General features: G+C 40.3%; 1 protein-coding gene across 2 annotated transcripts in view; it reads left to right on the forward strand.

Annotated features, from left to right (window-relative positions):
• Positions 1-22,435, forward strand: part of PLD5 (phospholipase D family member 5) — a gene marked incomplete at both ends in the record, with an annotated part of 187,182 nt that overhangs the window by 128,650 nt on the left and 36,097 nt on the right. For both annotated transcript variants that reach the window (XM_082306453.1, XM_082306454.1), the window contains one exon: positions 21,499-21,626. In XM_082306453.1, coding sequence (XP_082162579.1) covers positions 21,499-21,626 — 128 coding nt within the window. The remainder of the gene's footprint in view (positions 1-21,498; positions 21,627-22,435) is intronic.

Below are 22,435 nucleotides of genomic sequence, written 5' to 3' on the forward strand. Positions count from 1 at the left end.
ATCCTGCACTGAATGCAGAATGATTAATTTCCTCATAGGGTTTTCTGTGCTGCTTCTCATTGTGGTATCTGAGTGCTCTGCAAATACAGTATTAATGAATTTCTTTTTTACAACATCACTGTTAGGTGAGGTCGCTTGCTGTTTCTGCCTCTCAGGGGCAGCTAGCAATTATTAATGGCAGCACAGGCATCAGAAGCCAGATCCGAGCATTTGTTTTCTATAGTCATAATTAAAAAAAATATATTTTTGTAATTTAAAAAAATCAACCACATATAAGTTCTTCCAGCTCATGTTGTTAAAAGTATTACTAAACAGGCTATAAACTATGATGTTATTTTTATAGGACTTGTAATATGCAGTCCTAGGGTGTGAAGTCTTGCTTCTCTACAGTTAACGTTAAAGCTATATTTCACTTTCCCACATGTATACAAATACTATGCACATATGTATATGACTGTCTTGTGAAAGGTAGGTCTGCCTGTAGGCAAAATCTGGCTCACTGTGTAAACAAACATGTTCTTCTTTATCCTCCTTTTGCTGTGACAGTAGCTTATTAATGCTTGTTTTCAAGGTTATTGTTTTAGCCTTTTCTCGGCTGTGGTTCAGTCTACTAGATTGAAACGTTTCTTGTAACCCTCCCACTCCTTGCACATAATTACGTACCAGTCTTTGTTCCTCAGTAACATTTGAATAGTATTGTCTCCAATTAGCAGGTTGTTGTATCATTTCTTGTGTGTACAGAATCAAAAACCCTTACTAATTACGACCTTATTTTAGCTGACCGTGTTAATGCTTTTTAAGACATGACAATGGATTTCCTTTCTTCAATTTGCATTGCTTCATTCCTTTTCTATTTGCTTTTTTCCCAGGACTCCCTTTTCATGAATCATTTTTCATATATTTGCAAGGAATGGGTTTTGTTTAGTCAGTGCTGGCTGAGGCAGATACGAAAAGAGGAGTCTGTCCATGTCACAATGTGATTTAAAAAAAAATATCAGCTAACTCAACTAATAGCTATTGAATGTTAGCAATGAAACTGGAGAATATTAGAAAGTCTTTGTGCCAAGGCAGGATCTAATCACTAGATCACATATGCAGCTGTGACTCACTGAGCAGTTTGTGCACATTTGCCCAGGATTACACTCTCTGTTAACCAGATACAACCAAAACAGAGAAACTAAAGTTATATTACCTCACAGATACAAAGAAATTAGTAGAAAGTGGAGCTCTAGAACCTTTTTGTGTGTTTATTTGTGTGCTTTAGATTGCAAACACTAATAGATACTGTTCCATGACAAATTAAATCAGTTTATATCTGGGCAGCTGCATGATCCCAGCCTCTTCTTTGCCCTCCCCACCATATGTTGTCCCTGCCTTCTTCCTTGCACCAGTGATCATGTGGTAAGACAGTTCAGGGGGCTGATTTGGCTACAAACTGCTTTTTTTTGGCTGGCTTAGTTGTCATTTGCATTAGATTTCTGCATTACTCAGTGTAGGATCTCACAGGCATAAATGCTGGGTACAACACAGAGATAGGAAACACGTAGCTGGGGTTGGCAAGGGAGGTAGGACCACTGGAACCTGGTTTAGATAGGCTTAATCTGCCATGGCACCAGAAAGCTCAAAGCTCATGTAACGTCCAGGGATTTTTAGTGGTTTTGGGTTTTTGTGTACTTTTGTTTTAATGAAATTGTTGTATGATGGACAGCAATAGTGATTACGACTTATATGTCAGATGAAATGTGTTTAGTCCCATATTCTGTCTGCTTCTGTTGGCACACTTAAGGTGCTGCATAGTTTTAGAGCTGTGATGCTTGTGGGACATGAGGAGTTCTTACCTTTGGCCACGATCATGTTCCCTTTCCCTGTCTGGTTGTGGGGGAATTTCCTGATAAGTTTCTCTGGGCCTAAAAGATGTTTGGGTTCGGGGGAACTTAGTGTTTTGTGAAAGCTGTTGGTAGGGTAAACCATGACAACATTGATTTATATTCAGACCAGAATATTTGGTTTCGGTATTAGAGAAAATGTTCCAAATATGGGGACAGTGGACTGAGCAGATTATGAGCTCATAAGAGCTATCCCTGGCAATTTTAAGACTAAAGTAGACAAGCCCCTGGGAGGAGTGGCCTCATAAGTATTTGGCTCTGGTACATGGGAAAGGTCTACATTGGTTTCAGAGTTGGTTTTAATAGTTCCGTAATGGTTTGAAAGGAGAACATAAGTTTATGTATTTAAGTACATTCATCTCAACATAAGAAAGAAAGAAAAAGAATTTTTTTACTGTAAGAACAATCATTCACTGGAACAACCTCTCCAGGGATGTGGTAGAATCCCAGTCGCTGGAGGTTTTCAAGATGTAACTGGACAGGGTGCTAGATAATCTCATCTAGGCTCCCTTGCCCATGAAAGATTGGGCCAGATGATCTTCCGAGGACCCTTCTAACCTGGGCTTTTCTGTGATTCTATGATTCTGAGTAAGCCTGTTATTCCTATTCATGAAAAGGTAATGTTGAGAATCAATATAAAAACATTGGAAAGACTAAAAAAAAAAATACACTCCATTCATACAATGGGAAGCTGGAATCCTGAAGCTGGGTCTTGAAGAGATTTCTGCCTGTCCAGATGGCCAGTTTTTGCACAATGTACCATAAAAATAATATTACATGATGCATGCTCCATAGGAGTGTAAAGAGTGCTCTTGAGAGCTGAAGTTCAGTTGATGGTTTTATGTAAGGTATTGAATGGAGTTGTAGCTCCATTGCTTTCTTGATCAGTCTTTCCTAGGCTGGATTCTCCAAGACTGTGTGAGAGGGAAGGGTGTTGAAGATGGGATAAGCTCCTGCTCCTTTAAAATTCAGCAGTACCAAAAATAGACTAATTTTTCCCTATGATTTCTCAGGAACAAGTGAGCAGGATCCTTTGAGAGGACCAGTAGACTAGGGGTGAGTCCTCTTGAAGGTAGCAAGTAATTTGGATCTCAGTTTCATAGAGTTAAACAAAGGTGGATGACAACAGAGGGGGAGAAATCCTTCTTCCATTCCTTTCAGATTTTAAATGTTGACATTTTTCTAAAACTCTGCCTAAGCCATACCCTAAAATATGAGAGCGTTCCAAAGGCAGATAATGCAAATTGTACTGGCAAGGCCTTTGACATCTGATTTTAAATTCATTTTTTGTATTTTGATTTATTATTAATCTGGCCTTGTTCCTTTTTTATTATTATTTTATATTCCTTGGCTACCCACAACAGAGTAGATGCATGCTTTGATTTAGATTTTATTAGTTGCTGCTGAAGAGTGTTTCCTGGTATTTTCTCAACAACTTTCAGCTTGTGACAAGCAATCTTAAAGCCAATTCCAAGTTGAAAGATCTCATTATGTTCTTTGCCTCTTAGAACCTGTATAATAACTTTGACAGAGTTCTGCATAATGAGAAATACCGAGCAGAATTTCCAAAACTAGTTGCATCCCACCTTAAAAGAAAGAAGCAGGTACCAGTTTTGCATCAGAGATTCAAGCATTCAAGTATCTACCTAACATCTAGGCAACACTAACATGGAGACACTCCTGCTTGGTTGGCTTTTGGGTAGACATCTTTCTGTTTAGGCACCTAAACTCTCTTACCTCAGTTTATGTTGTGAAGTGTGCACACATCCACTAATGTCTTGATATTGAGGAAATGTTCAGCATTGGTTTTATGTCTAAATCCCATGAGAACTCATATGCAATGTTTCTCACTTGTTTCAGTTGGGGAGCTACATCCTGCAATGTAAGGTAAGCCATATCCAACCTTATGAAACATGGCTGAAAAGAGCAGGTGGGTAGCATTTTTGTTACATCTTAGACATGCATATAGATACACAGAATGTCTTTGACACAGAACGTCTGCCTGAGTTGCAGATTAGGTTAAAAATCCCACTCTGTCTGAAGGTTTCTAAATTGTCAACTTGAAGAGCTGTCTACCATACCAGGCACCTGACAGAAAGCAAATTATTTAAGCTAGTATTGAAAATCTTAAACTTCGTAAAATGGAGTTTGAAATCACAAAGGATTGGGAACTGCAGAGGGTATTCTGTAGTGGCACTCCCTTGGTCCCTCCTATTCGAGCTCTAACAGTTTGCAGAAAATCTTCTAATCTCTGTCTGCATTTAAAGATGACTCTGTAGTAGTCACACTTTCATTTGGGATGGAAGAAGCCTGGCTTCCAGTCCCGGCTCCTTCTACTGCCACCAGATGTATTCTGAAAGAAATATCTTGCCCTTATTTGTGAAAAAATTATTTTAAGCTTCTGATTGTAGGACAGGATTTTGAAACTTCATCGGAGAATCGAACCTTCTGTGCAATTCCAAATGAGGGGCTGGGGTAAACAACATACCTTCCATTGGCATTGCCTGCTACCTAGTTTTGATGCCTTTTAGCTTAAAAAAAAAAAAAAAAAAAAAAAAAAAAAAAAAAAAAAAAAAAGGCAAGCTACTGATAGTCCAGTTTTTATTACAGGTTCTATAGGAAACTAGATGCCTAATCTGGGAATAAAACTTCCACTGGACACACAAATATCCCCAAATTAGGCACCATAATAGATCACAATGTGAAACAACTTATTTTCTCTTATGAGTCTGAAGGCAACCAGCTTTAAGAAGATTTAGGCATGGCCTGCCTTACAGAGTTCTTTAGCATGAGAGAATTGGCAGTATGAGGCTGTCACATCCACAACCAATAGAGAGGGAAAAAAAAAAAAAAAAAAAACCTCACTATAATTTCAATTCTGAAGGCAACCAGGGCCTTGGGTTGTAGTGGCTTGTAGTAGCTCCTTCTTGCAAAGAAGGAGAGGGAAAAAGGTTCACTTAAGCAAAAACCTCGGTGCCCACCAGAGCCAGATATGCAAGCAATACTAATTCTAAGCTCTACAGCATCTGTGTCTGTAGACTTTACTTAGAAATTAATACCTTTGCTGAGAGGAATGGCTGTGTTCCCAGGGACAGTACCCTTCCATTGGTAATGTATACTTTTGCATTATAAAATACCAGTCACATGCTTTCCAATATCTGTAGCCATTGTTTCAAAGACCCATAGGTAAATAATATTACATTTTTCTTGATGAATTAAGGCTAGATGTTCTGTAAGGCACTTTTAAGATGCTAGGTGTTTAGTAGAAACAATACCGTAATTCTTCTGCTTTGAAATTCGTAATTGAAAAAGTCTTTGGCAGTAGATTGATCAGTATTTTAGTACATAATTTCAGTTTGCAAATGTCCTTGCACTTGAGTCTGTTACTAATGCGTGTATATTCATGGGTTTGACAGAAATGGGCACTTCTGTATTTCACAAGCTCTGGCACAACTGTGAGTGTTGGTAATCCAGCCATCTTGTGAACAGCCAAATTGCTTTTGTCTGGTAGTAACTAGTCAGGTCCAACATAGCAAGTTCATACCACAGGGATCATCTCCAAATTTTGCTTGATAGTTTACATGCTGGAGTGGATTCTTCCTGTATGGCAGTGGTTGGTTTGAGTCACTGGCACTTTTTAGTACAGAGGAACCAATAACGGATGGCATTAGCAGAAATTAGTTGTGACATTTTTAAAACATATGGATAGCATGCAAGTTCCTACCTACAGTTACTGGAAGAGCTGGTAAGAGCTGCCAGGGCCATCTGAGCTCAGAAAACATTTGTTAGGTAGCTGTGCTCCCTTTGCAGAAATTTTGGCACCCCATGCTTTATCTCGTATGTGAAAGCACTAACACTATCTCATCGTGAAAAGAGATGAACGCTAACGGCCTAAAGGAAGCAGCTTAATTTATTGTCGGTGAATTTTGTCTTGTCCATTCATGTGGTTCCCACATGTTTCATATCCACTTGAAGCCTGATTGTCTTGCTAGAACTGTGCCTTGGTCAGTCACAGCAGTCTCGCTGGTATGATTTGGTGTATTTTTGATTACTACTGCCTGCGAGCAGGCTTCAGCCTTCCCGGTGATGGTGAGTCTTTGGTCTCTCACCTTGTTCAAGTTTTTTATGTCATCTAGACTGAAATGCAACTACAAACCTGGGCAACTCTGAGAAGACCATCATGTGAAGTGACATGACACAGGCACTTGAATCTTTAAAGTTGTGTACATGTTTCTATATTCTTCTAGCTTCTTCCCTGCTTAGCTCAATCAGTATAACACTTCTGCTTCAAACCTGCAATTAAAGTATTGTGTGCTCGAAGTTATATAAGTTGTCAAAAGCATCTAAGAACATTAAAAAATGTCCAAACCAAGCTGACACTGTTTGACTGACACCATTTGGTTTTCATTTGATGAACAGTTTGGAAAGGCTACTCAACCATGCCTGCCCTTGGGTTGTGGCATACGGCACGATTGTACCATAAAGTAAACTCATGTGACCAAATCTTGCTGCCTTATACAGCACTAGTTATCAAGCTTTATCTTTGTAACAAGGAGTTGCCACTATCATGCTAATACTGATCTTTCTGGTAACCTCCTATATCAATTTTCAAATTAACCTTAGGCTTCTACAGCACTTTGGTGTGTCACAAATTTTTATACAGCCTAATGGTTGGAAAGTAAATTACATTAAGCTTGTTGTAAAGTACTTCAACTGGAAGAAAAGTCCCCAGAATGATATCTCTACATTACTTTCCATCATTTCCATTCGCCTATTACACGCCCTTATGGAGTGATTGTCCCTAATGCTTACACTTGAGAACAGTGCATTCAGCATCTTTTCCTTCCTTTGGACAGAATATTAACTATATATAGTGTGCAAATAGTAATTATGTAGTGCAGAAATTGACAGTCACTTCAGTCACTCGAAACAAAACAGTCCCTGCTCTTGAGGCTTTTGATCTCAGTAGTCATGTTTGCATAAAGTGATGAGAAAAATACCAGCAGAGTTATAGGACTACATAATAGCTATACTAAGCTTCAGAATCACGTCAAAAGAACATTATGATGGTTGCAATGTCAAACTTTCAAAAATAACAGTTCCGAAGCAAAGGGTCACAGAGCAACTGTTCTCAGCCATAAGACAATGGCAACAAACTGAAGGTCAGCCTTCTGCACTGCTGGGGTCAGCAGAACCACACGCTTACAGAAGGAGTAAAACAACTGAAACAAGTGGCGGATGATATTCCCCTTACTCTGTACATCCTTTTAGCGATTTGTAGGTTAGGAACTGCCTTGTCATGGAGTTCAGCTATCTGTTGTGGTGTTTGGATGATTTTTTCCTTTAATTTGTGCAATCACTTTTGAATCTATTTGTATTTTTGTCATCCACAAAACACTACACACAGTAGCGATGTGTTCTGCAGCTTCAGTATCCATATTTCCTCAAAATCTTTTTTATTCACTTTGTATAGTTTTACATTTAGTTTGCCTGAGTTTAATTTTACTTTTCTCTCTTCCCTTCTGTCTCTTCCCTTTTCTAGCTTGGACTCAAATCTACATATTGAATGATACCATTTTATCTCTAACATTCTTCTTTAGCTTTTCTTTTAACTGTCCTTGCACCATGTCTTGGGAGGGGGGTATTTGGTTTTGGTAATCATATACATTTATGCCGAGCCTCTATTAAAATGTTTTCAAGTATTGCCAGGAAACCTGTAAAGACTTTTTCTCTTTGGCCTTTGATTTTCTCTTACCATACATCCTTATCTTATGAAGGTCTTCTTTCTGAAATTAAACAATACCAGAATGGGCTAGTGGAACGCAAATGTTGTTGTTAAAAAGATAGTGAGCTAGTGTACAGCGTGGTCATGCTTACAGAGGCTTTTTCATAGTTGCAGCTTGAATCAATACTATGTATTGCTCAAAATAAATCAAGAGTATCTTCTCAGCTTGTCCATTCTCTAATTGATCCATGAAGCAATCATTTATGGTATGTAAAAATATATTCCCTGTATCATGTCTTTCTGTGCCATCAAGCTGTTTGCAGTTATGATACAGACTTCAGTTGAATATGACTTAATCTTCTTCCCACTGGACCCTATCAAATTCAATGCACAGTCATTCTTATGCTCATATAAGCATGTATAGAATATTTTATTTCACTATCATTTTCATTGTGTTGTCTCTTCTTTTGCTTACTGAGCACTGGTCAGGACCTCATCTGGGGACAAATTTTTTTTTCCTGTGGTATTAACACTGAGATAAGAGTGCTTCATGAATATTCAAGAATAAATGTTCGTGATGCTCACAGGAAATGGAGGAATAGCTTAGTTCCTATTTTATAGATGAAGAGATAAGACACAGAAGAGCTAAGACATCCACTTATTTTGATGTCAGTTTGTGGCACATACAATCTGTTGCTTGTTTTGGTTTGGTTTTTTAAAGAGTATTTATCACTGTGTAGCACTTAATATGTATCAGTGTCATTGTGAACAAGATTAGACCCCAAGGGCTCAAACTAAGTCCTCAGAAAATGAGATGTGCTTCAGCCCTGCCCTGCCCTCTCTCATGCAGAGGGACTTTGTGGAACGTCAGCTGTGAGATCCGAATATTCTGGGTAGTTTCAAGCAACTTAAAATATGAGACTGTCCTCTTTCTCTTGAATCCTAGCCTTATTTGCTCCATTCATTTTTGTCTTCTGTAATACACAAGGCAGAGGGCCTACAGCAGCAGTCTTTATTCCAGGGACCTGATCCTCCCCCCAGGCAGAACTGTCCTGTGCTTCGTATGATCCTGTTAATGTCTAGTACTGCTTTCAGTTTGATCTGTCATTGTTTTCATGCAGGAGTTGCCTGCTTGCCTCTGCATTCGCCATACTTCATATCTATATTCAGCCATGTTCACCATCAAATCTTTATAATTCACAGTTTATATGCATTTTATAGTGCAAATCTAATTGATTTTCCTTTCCATCCCTTGTCTTGCTGCCCCACACTCTCATCCCTCAGGCTTTTCTGGGTGTGCATCCAGCTAGCTACTTCAGATGGGCTTCTGAAATAATGGCTGCACTTTCTCCTGCAGCTTAGGGTGAGTGCCTCGAAGGGATCGGCACCGCGTCCACGATGTGATTATTGGGACTAGAGGTGCATATGCTGCCTTCTGGCCTCACTTTTGTAGGGATCCCAGTGTGCAGCTGCAAGCAGTCCAGTTACACAGCCCCTGTCCTGTACCCTGCTGCCATCCCAGATGGCTCTGAACTGGTCCGTCTCTGCCTCTTAGTGTCCTCGAGCTAATTCTGTCTGTCCTGCGTGGTTTGGAGAAGAAAGGGAAGTCCTACAGACCTGGTTCTCCACCAGTTCAAGATGTCACAGGGGAGTAATATAGCTATATTTGTGTCCTTCACAATAGTTGCTGATATTTATAGTGGAGAAATGAGATGATCCTTGTGGTCTAGTCCCTCTGGGACACTAAAATCCTCCATGATTTCAGTGCGCTGTCACTTTTATTGACAGTATGTTGCGTGTGTCCTTCACCCAGCTAATGTGGAGTCATGGCTTCCTTTTATTTTGCTTTCTACATTTCAAATAAGCTGTTTGGATGAAAGTCAATCTGTGTTAAAAAGCTGTGAACTGACAAGCTATTGATTTGATTCCTCTATGTATTTCCTCAAAGACACAGCATTTTTCCTCACGTGCTTTTTGTTTTTCCTCAGTGCACTGTGTGGATTTTCCTGCTTTTGACATTGAGGCGTGTCCATTTGTCTCTTTAAAATGCCTCAATCTTAACATATGAAGTATCTGGGTGAGCAAACCAGAATGCTGAAGTCCTCAAAAATGCATCCAATGAGCTAGTCAGAACAATAGTAAATCAAGCGTGAGACTCTTCAGTCTGCTACAGCATAGCTGCAGTGTCTGTTCTACATGCTTGCTTTTTATAAAAGAAGAGACTGTAAAAGTGCCTTGTTCTTTTAAGAACCTTAGGCCCATAATAAGAAGCAAAAGCTCAGCTTTAGTTGTTCTTTGGACTAAGAAAACAAGAAGAAATTCCCAGAGTCCCAATCTGCAACAACCATCAGCAATCTCCTCTGTCTATCTTTGGGTTGTATATCATGAATTAATACCTACAGGAGTCCTAGCACATGCTAAATAAAATAAAATTAGGACCACACTTGGCACCCCAAAACTGTGGTTAGCCTTAAAACTCTTACAAAAAAATATTTTTTCCTTTCCGCAAATTTATTTGTAAAGGCTTGGAGAATATATCATGCTGCTTACGTAGTTAGAGAATAAAATATGTTCCTCAAGTAATTGGAGTGGGAGAGTGAATGAATAACTGAATGAATATATGTGATAAATGAAACAATGAATGAGTGAGCAAGAGTGAAATGATGAACTGAGGATGAATCGGGAGAGAGCGAAGGAGAGGGAGGAAGAATGATGTGGGGGGCAAGTAGTGGGGAAAATGAAATAAAAGGGAGGAATGAATCAGCTGAAAGAGAAGGGCGGAAACAGAAAACTGAGTAATTAATTTAGGAAAAGATCAGAAAAGAATGCTGGCAAAAGCAGAAGTGTTTGTGGGCTTGTGACAACGTAGAGGAAAGGAGAGAAAAATAATTGGAATTGAGATAGGAATGATCTGAAAAAAAATAGAAAAGCCAAAGGCTGACTTGGCAGGATAATAGGACAGGATCAAAAGAAAGAGTTAGGGGAAGATGCTGAGAGACAAGTGAGGAGTAGTAGTAAAAGAAAGCGGCTGCGCCACTGGCAGACCCGGGTTGGTTCTGGCTGTGCCTCTGCTTTCCTTGTACAGCCGTGGCCAGGTCAGCTAGTGCTCTTGGCTTTTGGTAGCCTGGAGATAATACTCTAGGGCTGCTCAGAGAATCAGTTAATGAAAGCGCAGAAAAAAAATCGATTCTATTATGAAGGTATTGTAAAAATAAAAAGCAGTAGTTTAGGACCAAATAATAATGCTCTCTGAGGAGGCATACTCTGTCCTCACCTCTTCACCTGCCCTGCTGTATGCTTTCGTACCTTCCAGAATTGAGATTTCTCCTTCGCAGGAAGGAAACCAGCAGAACCCAAAGCAGAGCTACAGATGTCTGAGAACCACATTTTGGAAATGATTGCACAAGTGTTGTTATTGCTAGTCAGCACATTTAGAAGTGACTGTTGCCAATACTGATGGTTTTAGAATATATAAATATCAGAATGAAATCATGTTGATAAGTTAAAAAGAGAGATAGGGATAAATAGTCACTGCATTTTTTGGTAGGGATTTAGCCTTGTTCATTCATAGAAGGTTGTCATTCTAATTCCTCTTGTGTTAAGATGAAGCATCCAAGAATTCAGGGACATTTTTTCATCTAGGAGGTATATAAACAAACCTAGTTCTTCATAATGCTAATCCAAATAAAGAAAAGAGTCTTTGAAGCGGGGTGGGGTAACCAGTGTGAGAGTTTACTAATCTCTCTGTTATATTTAAAATAGCTTTCTTTTATAGTAAAAAAGTATGCAATTATAATCAGGCAAAGAAAGCAAGCTACAATCCAACTTTAGTAATGATTTACTGATAGTATTATAGTCCTCCTTTAAGTGGTAATATGCTTTGTCGCCTAAATCAACTAAGTAAGAAAATTACTTTTCCCAATCTCTAAAGCAATCACTTTTATAGCTTCATATAGTAAATGAGCAACCTACTTTCCAATAATGAAGGGCAAAAAAAGACATGGAATTTTTTTTTTTAAATATTCTATCAAACTTTGTTGTATACTAGTTATCTTACAGACTCTACTGAATCATCAGACTCACAAAACAGATTTATACTCAGAAAATGCTATTTAGAGGAATGATGAGTTCTGCTAAGGGGAAAGAATTGAACTGATCATCAGTGCTCTCATTATTCAGTTTTATTCAAAATAGTCTATGACTATTGATATGAAATACCTTAAATAGCTCAAAAAGAAGTAAAAATGTGATCGAAAAATACTGATGTCAGAGTCAAGTCAGTGCAAAACGAGGATTTCTCTCATGTTTGCTGCATCAGGCAGCAAAACCTGTTAAAAGAGTCATGAAATGTTTGCTACTTTCAATAAAATTATTAGAGCAAAAGGAGAAGCTATTTGGATCTTTTTAAGTTGCACTAAATTCTTGTGCACAGACTCAATTTAATTGTTTGTTTGTAAAGACAGTCTAAAATGGGAGTCCTAAACTTTGTCCCAAACAGTAAGGGTTTCTACAGCAGATATACTACCGGAATCACTGACTTCAGAGGCTAAATCCAGGTGGGAAAGTGTAGAGTTGAAGCATGTCTGCTTTCCTGACTTGTTCCATGTAATGAACTGTAGTGTTGGCTGCTTGCATTTGTGGGGTACTTGCTATATCAAATATCTACTGGGTGGCAGCATGTGCCTCCCAAGGATGTGGTGACATGGATGTGTCTTTGTTAGGAATAAAATAGACATTTTCCGGTGGAAAATGTAGAATGTAAAAATTCTACAGTAACAATTAAAAATCTTAAATAAAAAGTCAAGTACACACCACAAGGTTTAAGGAAAAGAAGTGGGAAGAAAGGAAACAACAATTACAGTGCAAATAATAAAACCCCATGGGGTTAACAAGGTTAATTTACTTTTTAAAAGTATGTTGTTATATATTCTGCATTAGAGAAAGGGGTATCAGGCTTCAAATCCTGTTTCTAAATACTGGTTTTTTTTATCATGGGCTGCACTGCATTTTGTGGTTCTCCTTATGGAATCTCAGTGCTTTATGGATTTATGGAAGCACATTGTCATGTGGGTGAAAATGAGAAAGCCACGAGTTTGCTCTGGAAACTGGATTTCCATCTTTGGAAGGACTGGAGTTCTGTAGTCATGTTTGTTTCTCCCTTTTTTGCAGTCTAAAATTCTATGCATAGGTTAATTAAACATGCCCACATGTGATTAATCAACTGAGCTATTCGCAGGGAAGCTCAAGTAGAGTGTGCCAGTGCTGTATCTATTCTGTGGGTAAAGAGGGGACCTTTTATCTCTATGCTGTCCTATTTGTCATGGTTTGCCCACCCTGCTATTAAGATGGACCTTCGGCTTTTTGTCAGTGAATCAGAAATTATGTGTAGCTGGGTGGGTAAGTATTACAAAGAAATATTGTCCGACCTCTCTTTTGTCTCTCCTGGGACACGGGGTGGGAAGCGTTTTGGTTATATGTCTGTTTTTTCTGCTGAGTGAATCAAAGGGGCCCAGCAGGCAGTGCAAAATGCGTTCATACGGGTGAGAGATGTAGCACTCTTGCGCTGGACTCTGTCTACAGCAGGGTATTTAGCTGAGAAATCAGTATATTTTGATTGCTTGGACTAGCAACAAAGGCCAACATTTGACATCTTTAAAGCCACTGTAAGGGCATATTTAGATAAATGTTACCTTGGGAATTAACCAGCTCCCAAGATGTCATTGAAGTTAAACAAGCAATTGAGAGAAATTAATTCTGACCTTTCCTTTGTTCTCAAGAACTTGCCATCCTGCATCCAGCAAGCAAACTCTGCACACATGAGGATACCCTGACGGGTCTTCTTTGGATCTTCTGTGTCACGGTGGACCCCTGTGTAAGCGTGTAGGAAATGTCATCCCAAGCAAATGCCAGCATTGCCCTCCTATCTGCTTTGTTTGCACCAGGCAAATGGTTATGCAAGATAAAAGGCAAACAACTATTAGGGCTTGCCACGTGGAATTTCTGAGGCGCTTGATTTCGAGGAACTGAGGCTGTGATTACGCGGGCCTGCCTTTAAATGGCAGCACCAGCATAAGCAGTTCCTGCATCTTGTTGCACCCAGCGACAAGCCACTCGTTCCCACACTTCCACTGTGCCTTCAGCTGTGTCAGAAAAATTGTTTGCTGACACATGGTGAGCTGGACTAGTGAATTGTGCTACACTTGAAACAACCATTTTATTTTTATTTATTTTTAACCTGGATCCGTTTTCTGATCCTGTTTTTTCCTTGGACCCCGAAAAAGCTACTTGGGCACCTCTGAGGAGGTGATGGAGGGAAGGAGAAAGGTTGCTGAAAATGAGATCTGTTTATGCCAATATTACTGGGGTTTTTTTAACCATACCAGCTGTAATTCTGTAATACTTTGTTTTCAGTCAGAGAGCTGGGTTTTGTAATGCTCATTTCTCACTATTTCTTGTTCTTCCTGCTCTCTCCTGTCCCCACACTCAGCTCTTGGCTTCCTCAGCTGTGTGGACAGAGCGGGTTCTGGGGATGTGGGGATGTGCTGGCTGACAGAAATTATTTTAATCACTCTGAATGAGTGAAAAACAAAGCAAAAAACCAATGGTGAGTGTAGAGGATATTTTTTCTCCCTGATCATGCAGGACAGAGCCCGACAGCATATTACAGTCTGCTGGGGAGGAAAGTGAACCAGGCGAGAAGCTGGCCCAGTGCCTGGAGAGGGGGCTGGGAAGTCAGCCGGCAGCGACGGAGACCTCTCTCTTCTCACACCCACAACTCCGCAGGGACATCCTTGACTGCAGCCCGTCTGCTCAGGGAAGCTCTCTCGTAGCAACCTTTCCTCCAGGCCCCAGCTGGGCATGGACACGTGAGCCGGCTGGGGAGCGTGCCAGTGGAGATGAGCGGTGGCAGCATGCAGGGGGCAGAGAGTGTTTTCTGCGTGTTTTCCCTGAATCACCCACACCAAAGCCATGAGCACGTGAGCCCGACCGTTGCAATTCCAGTGCTGCTGCAGGCAGGACCGGAGGGATCCATGGAGCTGCAGTCAGATTCCTCTCCTGTGCACCGATTTCCTCAAAACTCTCTTTGTAACAGTGACCTCAGATGCTGTAAAATAAGGCAGTAAGCATTACAGTAATTTTTCATGAAAAATATCTATATCAGAAACAGCCTCATTTTACTACATGCAGCATTAACTTTGAAGGCCAGTGTTGTTTTGAGAAGCTGTGCGTGCACGTAGTTTATGGCTGATTGTGCATTGGGAATGAGTGGGAATTCCATTCAGAAAGAAGACACGTTCGTCGTGCAGGTAGTTTGAGCGCTACAGTTTAAGGCAGGCGAAGGTGGTGTGAACGTAAGTTGTATTGCAAAGCCTTTCTGGGGATTGCTTGGGCTTGTACAAGAACGTAATTTCTTTGAGTAACTATGATTTCATTTTTTGTGTGTATGTCAGTTGCATATGGAGCTGCTAAAGAAAAGGCAGCAAGGTTTTTACTGTACACTTTTTTTTTTTTTTAGATTACTATGGGCTTAGACTGATGAATAGCACATAATCCCAGACTGGCAGGATTCAGTCCTGGTATTTTTTAAAAGGAGAAGGGTGTGTGTGTGAGGAGCGGAGGGCAATGTAAGCAAAACGGCTGATTCAAAGTTAAGGTATTACCATCAGAGATTTCCCTAAAAGTCCTTGAGTGTTCTCTCTTTACAATAAGTCTGAATCATTAATACTTCTGGGGCCAGGCAGACTTTTAAATTGCATTTCAAATCCAATATTCCATAAAGAGCACAGAAATACTAAATAGTCTAGTTTGTCTTTTAATCACTCAGAGACGTAGTAACAGTGACTTTGTTGTCAAGTTGTTCATTCCCCTGCTTTTGTACTTGTCCTCCTCTGAGTGCTGGCAGGTCACGCTAATGGGGCTTCTGGAACAAGTCCAGACTTCTTGCAATCAGTCGATAAAAAAGCATGAAAATTCCTGGGGAGATGATCCTCTGCCTGGGTCACTTGTGTCTGCCCAATATGAGGCAGCTGCTCTGTCCCTTGTCAGCAGGGTATGGAAAGCTCTGGATTTTTGTCTCAGTAGAATAAAAATTATTTTTATTCATGGGTGTACTTTGTGCTAAGGTTTGTATTTGAAAGCAAATAAATAAAACGAAAGTGTCTATTGCAAAATGTAGGGAAGGAGACATTCACTTTATATATCTATATGTGTACACATCCATATTTCCTAGTGAGCAAATTGTATTTTTAAAAAATAACTTTGGGACCTAGGCGTAATAAAGGATCTTTTGTTGATCTTTCTGAGTTAGCACATGATAATTAACTGTCTCTATACTGCCCTGAAAACTCAGTTTAGCTGAAAGAATATAGCAGGTCTATGGCACAATGGCAAGCGCCACACGTGCCACCTCCCACCCGTGTGGTAGCCTCCCAGAGAGGCCGTACAGGCTGCTCAGGCACCAGCTGTGCTCAAGTGTGCCTATGCTTGTGAGCTCTAGGGTTCATGGTATGGACTAGTTAAGTCTGCTCTTGACTCTGGCTTGAGGCCACCCTCTAAAGGGTGTAGGTCAAAATGTGTATCTTTGTGTGCCAAGTGATTGTCAGCAGTGGAGTGAAACAAAGAGGCCATGGCTCGCATTCTCAGACTCGTTTTTATAGGTCTCATGACTTGGAGTATTTGCTTGGGAATACACAGAATGAGGAGAGGGGAAAAAACAGTGCCCTGAGCAAAGGGTGTGGACATGGTGATGAGGAGAGCGAAGAGATGGCAAGAATGGGGTAAGCGGAGGAGGGCAGCTGTTCCTACTGTGGCCAGTGTGGTGCAGGAGCATTTGTCACGTTCAAACTGCAAATACGCGAGAGCCGTAAGCAGCATTGCTTTCACTGGCCAAACTAATTTCATACACTAGTGCTTCCTTGCATCCTGCTCTCTCTTCTCCTTTGTGATCCCTCTACAACCTCTCTACTCCCCATCCTACCAACAGCTCTGTGTAGCTCCCCCTGCCCCAGTGTGCTCCCCTTTCCATTGCCTGCTGTGCCTCTGCAGCATGCACTTGACAAGCTCTGTTCCCCCAGAATGGGGAAGGAGAGGCATTCAAAAGCCCTTGTTCATCTCCACCTTTACAACTCTCCCGTTCCTAGTAGGGGTTAGCAGAGCCCAGCCTGGCTCCACGACCCTTTCTCCCAGGGCTCTGCACAGTGCACAGTCCCAACACATGCCATCAGATCGCGTATCTCCATTTTTCTCTACCCTCTTTCTGCTGCAGCATACTTTCCTACTGTCAGGGCCAATGAAGTCAGGGCTCTTGGTGCTTTTCTCATTATTGCTCTGCCTGTTGTGAATCACCCGTCACTATTGCTGCAACTTCCCAGATATCTCTCTCTGGCTCTCCTCTCAATCCTTGAATCCTTCCCCATTCCCATTTTTCTTTCTCTCTGGTTTTAAAAACACTATAGTGAAAGTAAGGAAGTTGTGAAGACAGAAGGCCAATTTTAGCCGTGGTACAAGCAAATGCAGCTTCTGTTTCTTGGGCGTTATGTTTGCTAACTCCAGAGTGAGTTTAGCCTGTAACTGGCGCTGTTGAAAACTGTTGCAGGCAGAATTTGCATGTTTGCTTTCAAGGCAGCTGTGATAATAGCAGCCTAAACAGTTGCTCTTTCTGGGTCTTCTTTACAAAAATCATTTACTGTATCTGCCAGAGAGGTGATTCGGCTCAGTGATGTTGCCTCTGTACCAGGACAACCTGGTAATATCCTAGACTGCTCTCAGGCGTTGGATCCAAAGCCTCCTCCTGCACCTTCTCCAGACTGCTGCATAAACCTGGATCTGGAGGCTGAGTGGCAGCCCTGTGAGCCCCGGCCTTCTGCAGTCTCCCATGAAGAAGAGTCTCCCCAGTTTGTAGCCACCTGTCGACCTTGCTTGAGCAGCAGTAAAATCCACAGCTAGCATATGCTGCAACAGAGGTGTGCCAAGATGTGCTTCTCGATGACAGTTTTTTATGATAGACCATATATGTGACGAGCTCTTGATTAAAGTCTCCTACTAACTGCTTAGAGTGTTTTGACTCAAATCCGTAGAAAAGGTCCTAGCCTTGAGCTCCTGTTCTTGAAGTCAAGCTTGTGCTGTGGCCTTCATGACATCATTAGTGGAGTACCTGAGAGCAGGCAGCTAGACCAAACAGGAGGTTGCAAGGCTAGAAATGGTAAATGGCACTTGCTTGCGCCATCCTTCTTCTTTGGGATTACTTTGGGAATGGGATTTCGTTTGGAAATGGATAAAAAGTCAGTCTTTTTGCAATACTACTATTGTCTTCTGTTTTCTTCCTCCATTATGAGACCAAGCAAGAGGCTGAGCAGCAGCCTGGCTCCTGCCAGGGGCTGTGTTCCCGTCACATGGAGAAGGTCCAGGCTCTCAAGGGCAGGGTCCCCTCTGTGCATCCCAGACTGCATCAGTCATCTCCCTTTTACAGACTGCAAAACCTCCCCACCTAGAAGAAAAAATAGAGAAATGTCTGTTACTTAAAGCATGCTTTGATCCCTACAGCAGTCTTTTTTCCTGTGGAAAGAGGGCAATCTGGCCCAGCCTTTACAATGCACAATTTTATGGGACAGTGTCCTGGTTTCAGCTGGGACAGAGTTAATTTTCTTCTTAGTAGCTGGTAGAGTGCTGTGTTTTGGATTTAGGATCAGAATAATGTTGATAACACGCTGATGTTTTCGTTCTTGCTGAGCAGAGTTTACATTAGTTGAGGACTTTTCAGCTTCTTGTGCTCTGCCAGGTGCTGGGAGGGGGCACAGCTAGGACAGCTGACCCCGACTGGCCAAAGGGCTGTTCCATACCATATGATGTCATGCCCAGTATATAAGCTGGGGGAAGAAGAAGGAAGGGGGTGGACGTTCGGAGTGATGGCGTTTGTCTTCCCAAGTAACTGTTACACATGATGGAGCCCTGCTTTCCTGGGGATGGCAGAACACCTGCCTGCCGACGGGAAGTAGTGAATGAATTCCTTGCTTTGCTTTGCTTGCGCGCATGGCTTTTGCTTTACCCATTAAACTGTCTTTATCTCAACCCACGAGTTTTCTCTCTTTTACTCTTCCGATTCTCTCCCCCATCCCACCGGGGGGGGGGGGAGTGAGCGAGTGGCTGTGTGGTGTCTAGTTGCTGGCTGGGGTTAAACCACGACAGACAGGCAAATCCACTTGAGTTTTAAGTGACAGCACTGGTTTTCTCTAAGATTTCACCCTGCAGTTTAATCTTCAGTGAAACAAAATTGTTAGTTTTGTTTGGGTTTTTTTTTTTTTGTTTTTTGTTTTTTTTTAAGAATCTGGCATCTGTATTAGCAATCAAGCCTACAAATTGTGCCTTCTGGTTGAACTCAGCAGACCCACAGCTTTGTGTAATTGAGACTGCAGCATGATAAAGAGTTCTGTTATAGCTGCACATATTGATCAGTCCAATTTAATTTCCTCATGGGACCTGGACCACGCTAGGGATGATGGATTGTGTTGAAGGCCTGATAAACCTATTTTAACAAAGCATCTCAAGGGCTTCTGGAACAGAGGCAATTATCAATACTGATGCATGTTTCCTTTCATCGAAAGTTAAGGGCTCATTAATAGGCTGCACAGCAGCTGCTGTTTGCAACACATGACTTTTGTTTAATTAACTTGGAGATACTGTTTCCTCAGCCTTATGAGTTGGCTCTTTCCAGAAGGAAAAGAAATTGGGTTCCAGGTTTTGATTTTAATGGTATGTGTGATAGCAGTATCTCCTGCACTGCACTTCACTCATTCACTGTTTTGGTAATTGAAGTGTAGATTATATTTTATAGTGATAGTCCCATCCCACTGCTTATGCACATGTCTAAACTGCCCACGCCCACAAATCCTGGTGTTTTACAACTTTTAAATTTTGTGTCAGGTTACTGACTATGTCTGCTATTTTTAACATTAGTATTACTGGTTAAATAGTCTCTTGTTGTAACTTAGGCAATCAGCATTTTTATTCAGCTTGGATATTTCAAAAATGTTTTTAAACTGTCTTTATTTTAGGCTTTCAGTTACGAGAAGGAAGTTCATCGTTGCTTCTGACTGTTTTACCTTTCCTATACAAAAATCCTAACATTTCATTTATAACCTATTTGATGTAGGTGTGTTGTGGATGTTAAATTCATACTGCTATTTCATGTTGCAAATTGGATGTATGGAAAGAAAATATGATCAAGGAAAACTGCTATGTTAAACTTGATTTTAAACACAGTTTTCAGATAAGCAGCTAGAAGTTTAGCAACTTACAGAATTGTTTTCCTTAGCTAGTAGGAGTTGCTTTTGTTTTGTTTATTTATCAGAAAACAATTTAAACCATTTAACACCTGCTATAGTGTTTTCTGATTTCTTTTCCATTTCACACACATTATCTCATTAATTAGCACAGTTCTGCTCATTAATACATGGTTTGAAAGTCAGTAGCACCATGCTCCAAAGAAAATTGGAAAATACCTTTGTTTCTAAGCATAGAAGAATGTGGATGGGTGATGCTTAGAAAAAATTGGAAAGGTAACTGGGTTGCAGCAAATGTAATTTTACAAAGAACCAAATTCTGTAACTTGCTCAAAATCCCATGTTGCATGTTTAGTGCTTCTTGAGAAGTGGCACCTTACCTGATTTTTCTTCTTCTCTTGATGTCTGAACTTCTAGAATCATTTGTTCAAGTGAGAATTACAGTTGTCATAATAAAAAAGAAATATTTAGCACTGGTAACTGTTGCTTAAAATTGCAAGTCAAGTGTTAGGAGGTCAGAAATAGGAAGCTAGATGAAAAGAAATATATTTTAGTTCTCTAGGTATCCTGGAATTCTTTTGAAGTTGTGACTCATCTCCAGCCATTACTGGAATTCATGGTGCTGAAGCTCCCCTGAAGGTTTAATGGGAAATGGCTGGTACCGTTACTGCCCTCCAGGCTGCTGTTTTTCCCTTCCCCTGTCACTTCCCCAGTTACTGTCATGACTAAAATGTGAAGATGAGTGGGTTACTTTAAATTACCTTCAGCAATGATTAATTCAGATTAATCACCTAATCTTACAAACACTGGAGCACTGAAAGAACAATAATGATGTGAGAAATCCTCTAAACTCACCTAATATTAAGTACATTCTGGATCTAGTCCTGCAAACGTACTGATGGGGCCAATTCAGACATTCCTACTGATGTGATGGAGCCAACGTGCTTTTACCCAACAAGTAGCTCCTTTGATTTCAGTGGCCAATAATCCTTCTTAAAACTGTGCAGTTCAAAGTGGTAGGTTGAATGTCACAGACTAGCAGGATTAAGAGCAGTTTCAGCATACTTTAGGCCTTTGCTTACTTCCTCACTCCTTAATTCTCCACCCGTGTTCCTCTTGTCGGGGTCTGTTCCAGGCGACAGCCCACTGTAGGCTACCTGCTCAAACCATTGCACAGGGCAAAGGAGCAGAGTCTGCTTTTCAGGAAAGGGTTCTAATTGGTTTCATATTTTAAAGGTCATTATTATAATACGTAGCACGTTTGAGTTACGGAATACACCTTTAAAAATAAACTATTTTTAGGAACATACAGTGCTGGAAAAAAATAGCAATTATTTGGTTCTAAAATGGAAGAAAATTAAGTAAATAATATCATACATGGGAATGTTCCCTATACCTGCTTTTCTGGAATATATGTTAATTAAGGTCTTAAATAGTGGGACAGTAACACTGTTTATCATTGTTTTTAAACCTTAGTGGTATGTTTAACTACATCCCTCACTAGTTTTGGAAGCTGAGGCTCTGAAACGTGAAGTTGTTTCTTTTTTTGATAATATAAATTATGTTATTTTAAACAATGCTATTTATTATTTTATCCTTAACTCTCTAGGTGCTGAAGTGGTGTATATGAACATGTCAGCATATAATGAAGGTCGGCTTCAGTCATCTTTCTGGATTGTTGATAAACAGCATGTGTACATTGGAAGTGCCAGCCTAGACTGGAGATCATTGGGACAGGTAATTTAATTGAAAAAAGTAATCCTATACCCTTTGAGGGTATGAAGAGGAAAAAAAGTAATGTTTTGAGGCCAGTAAGTGGAGATGGATAGCTTTCTTTTTCTGATAGTTTGCTGGTAAAAGTGCCAGCATCAAAAAATGCTGCCACGGTTTTGATGACTCTTCTGTGTTGGCAAGTGTATTACTATAAATTTTACTTCTTTTCATTGGAATAGCTATCCTCAACAGTTATGCTTTGGGTTAAATTTTAAAAATTTGATTGCCTTTATTGATTTCTGTGATGATTTTGTTGTTTGAAGATTATAAGTTCTAGTTTACTTACTTAAAAAAAAAGAGCAAACCTGTTGGAAAACAAACCGCTGTGGAAACCCCATGGCAATGTCACGAGTATGACCTAGTCTCTCTCATCTGTCATTTAAATAAGGAAAAGCAAAATTTGGAAAGACTTCCAAATGGATAGTGGTATCCTGAAATACCTGAATAGATGGTATGAATCCAGAATAGATGGTATCCTGAAATACCTACCACCTTTGTGCAGTGAGAGATTTTTGGGTACAGAAAGTCGAACAGCATCATGTTTTTGAAGGTTGTACGTATTAGAGAGAATTCCATGTTTTGATTCCTCATGAGAGTTGAAGTATGTACACTAATAATTTTGAACATAGGTTCTAATAATTTTGTAAAGAAGGAGGTGTGTGTTGGTTGTGTTGAAGTTTTTAAGGTTTGTTTTGAGCTAAGAGACTGAAAGTCTGAATAAAAAGAAAGCAACCGTTTTAGTAAAGAAAGAGTGAAGAAATACATTTTTGCTG

The sequence above is a fragment of the Platalea leucorodia genome (genome assembly GCF_965183815.1).
Source record: "Platalea leucorodia genome assembly, chromosome: 3".
NCBI lineage: Eukaryota > Metazoa > Chordata > Aves > Pelecaniformes > Threskiornithidae > Platalea > Platalea leucorodia.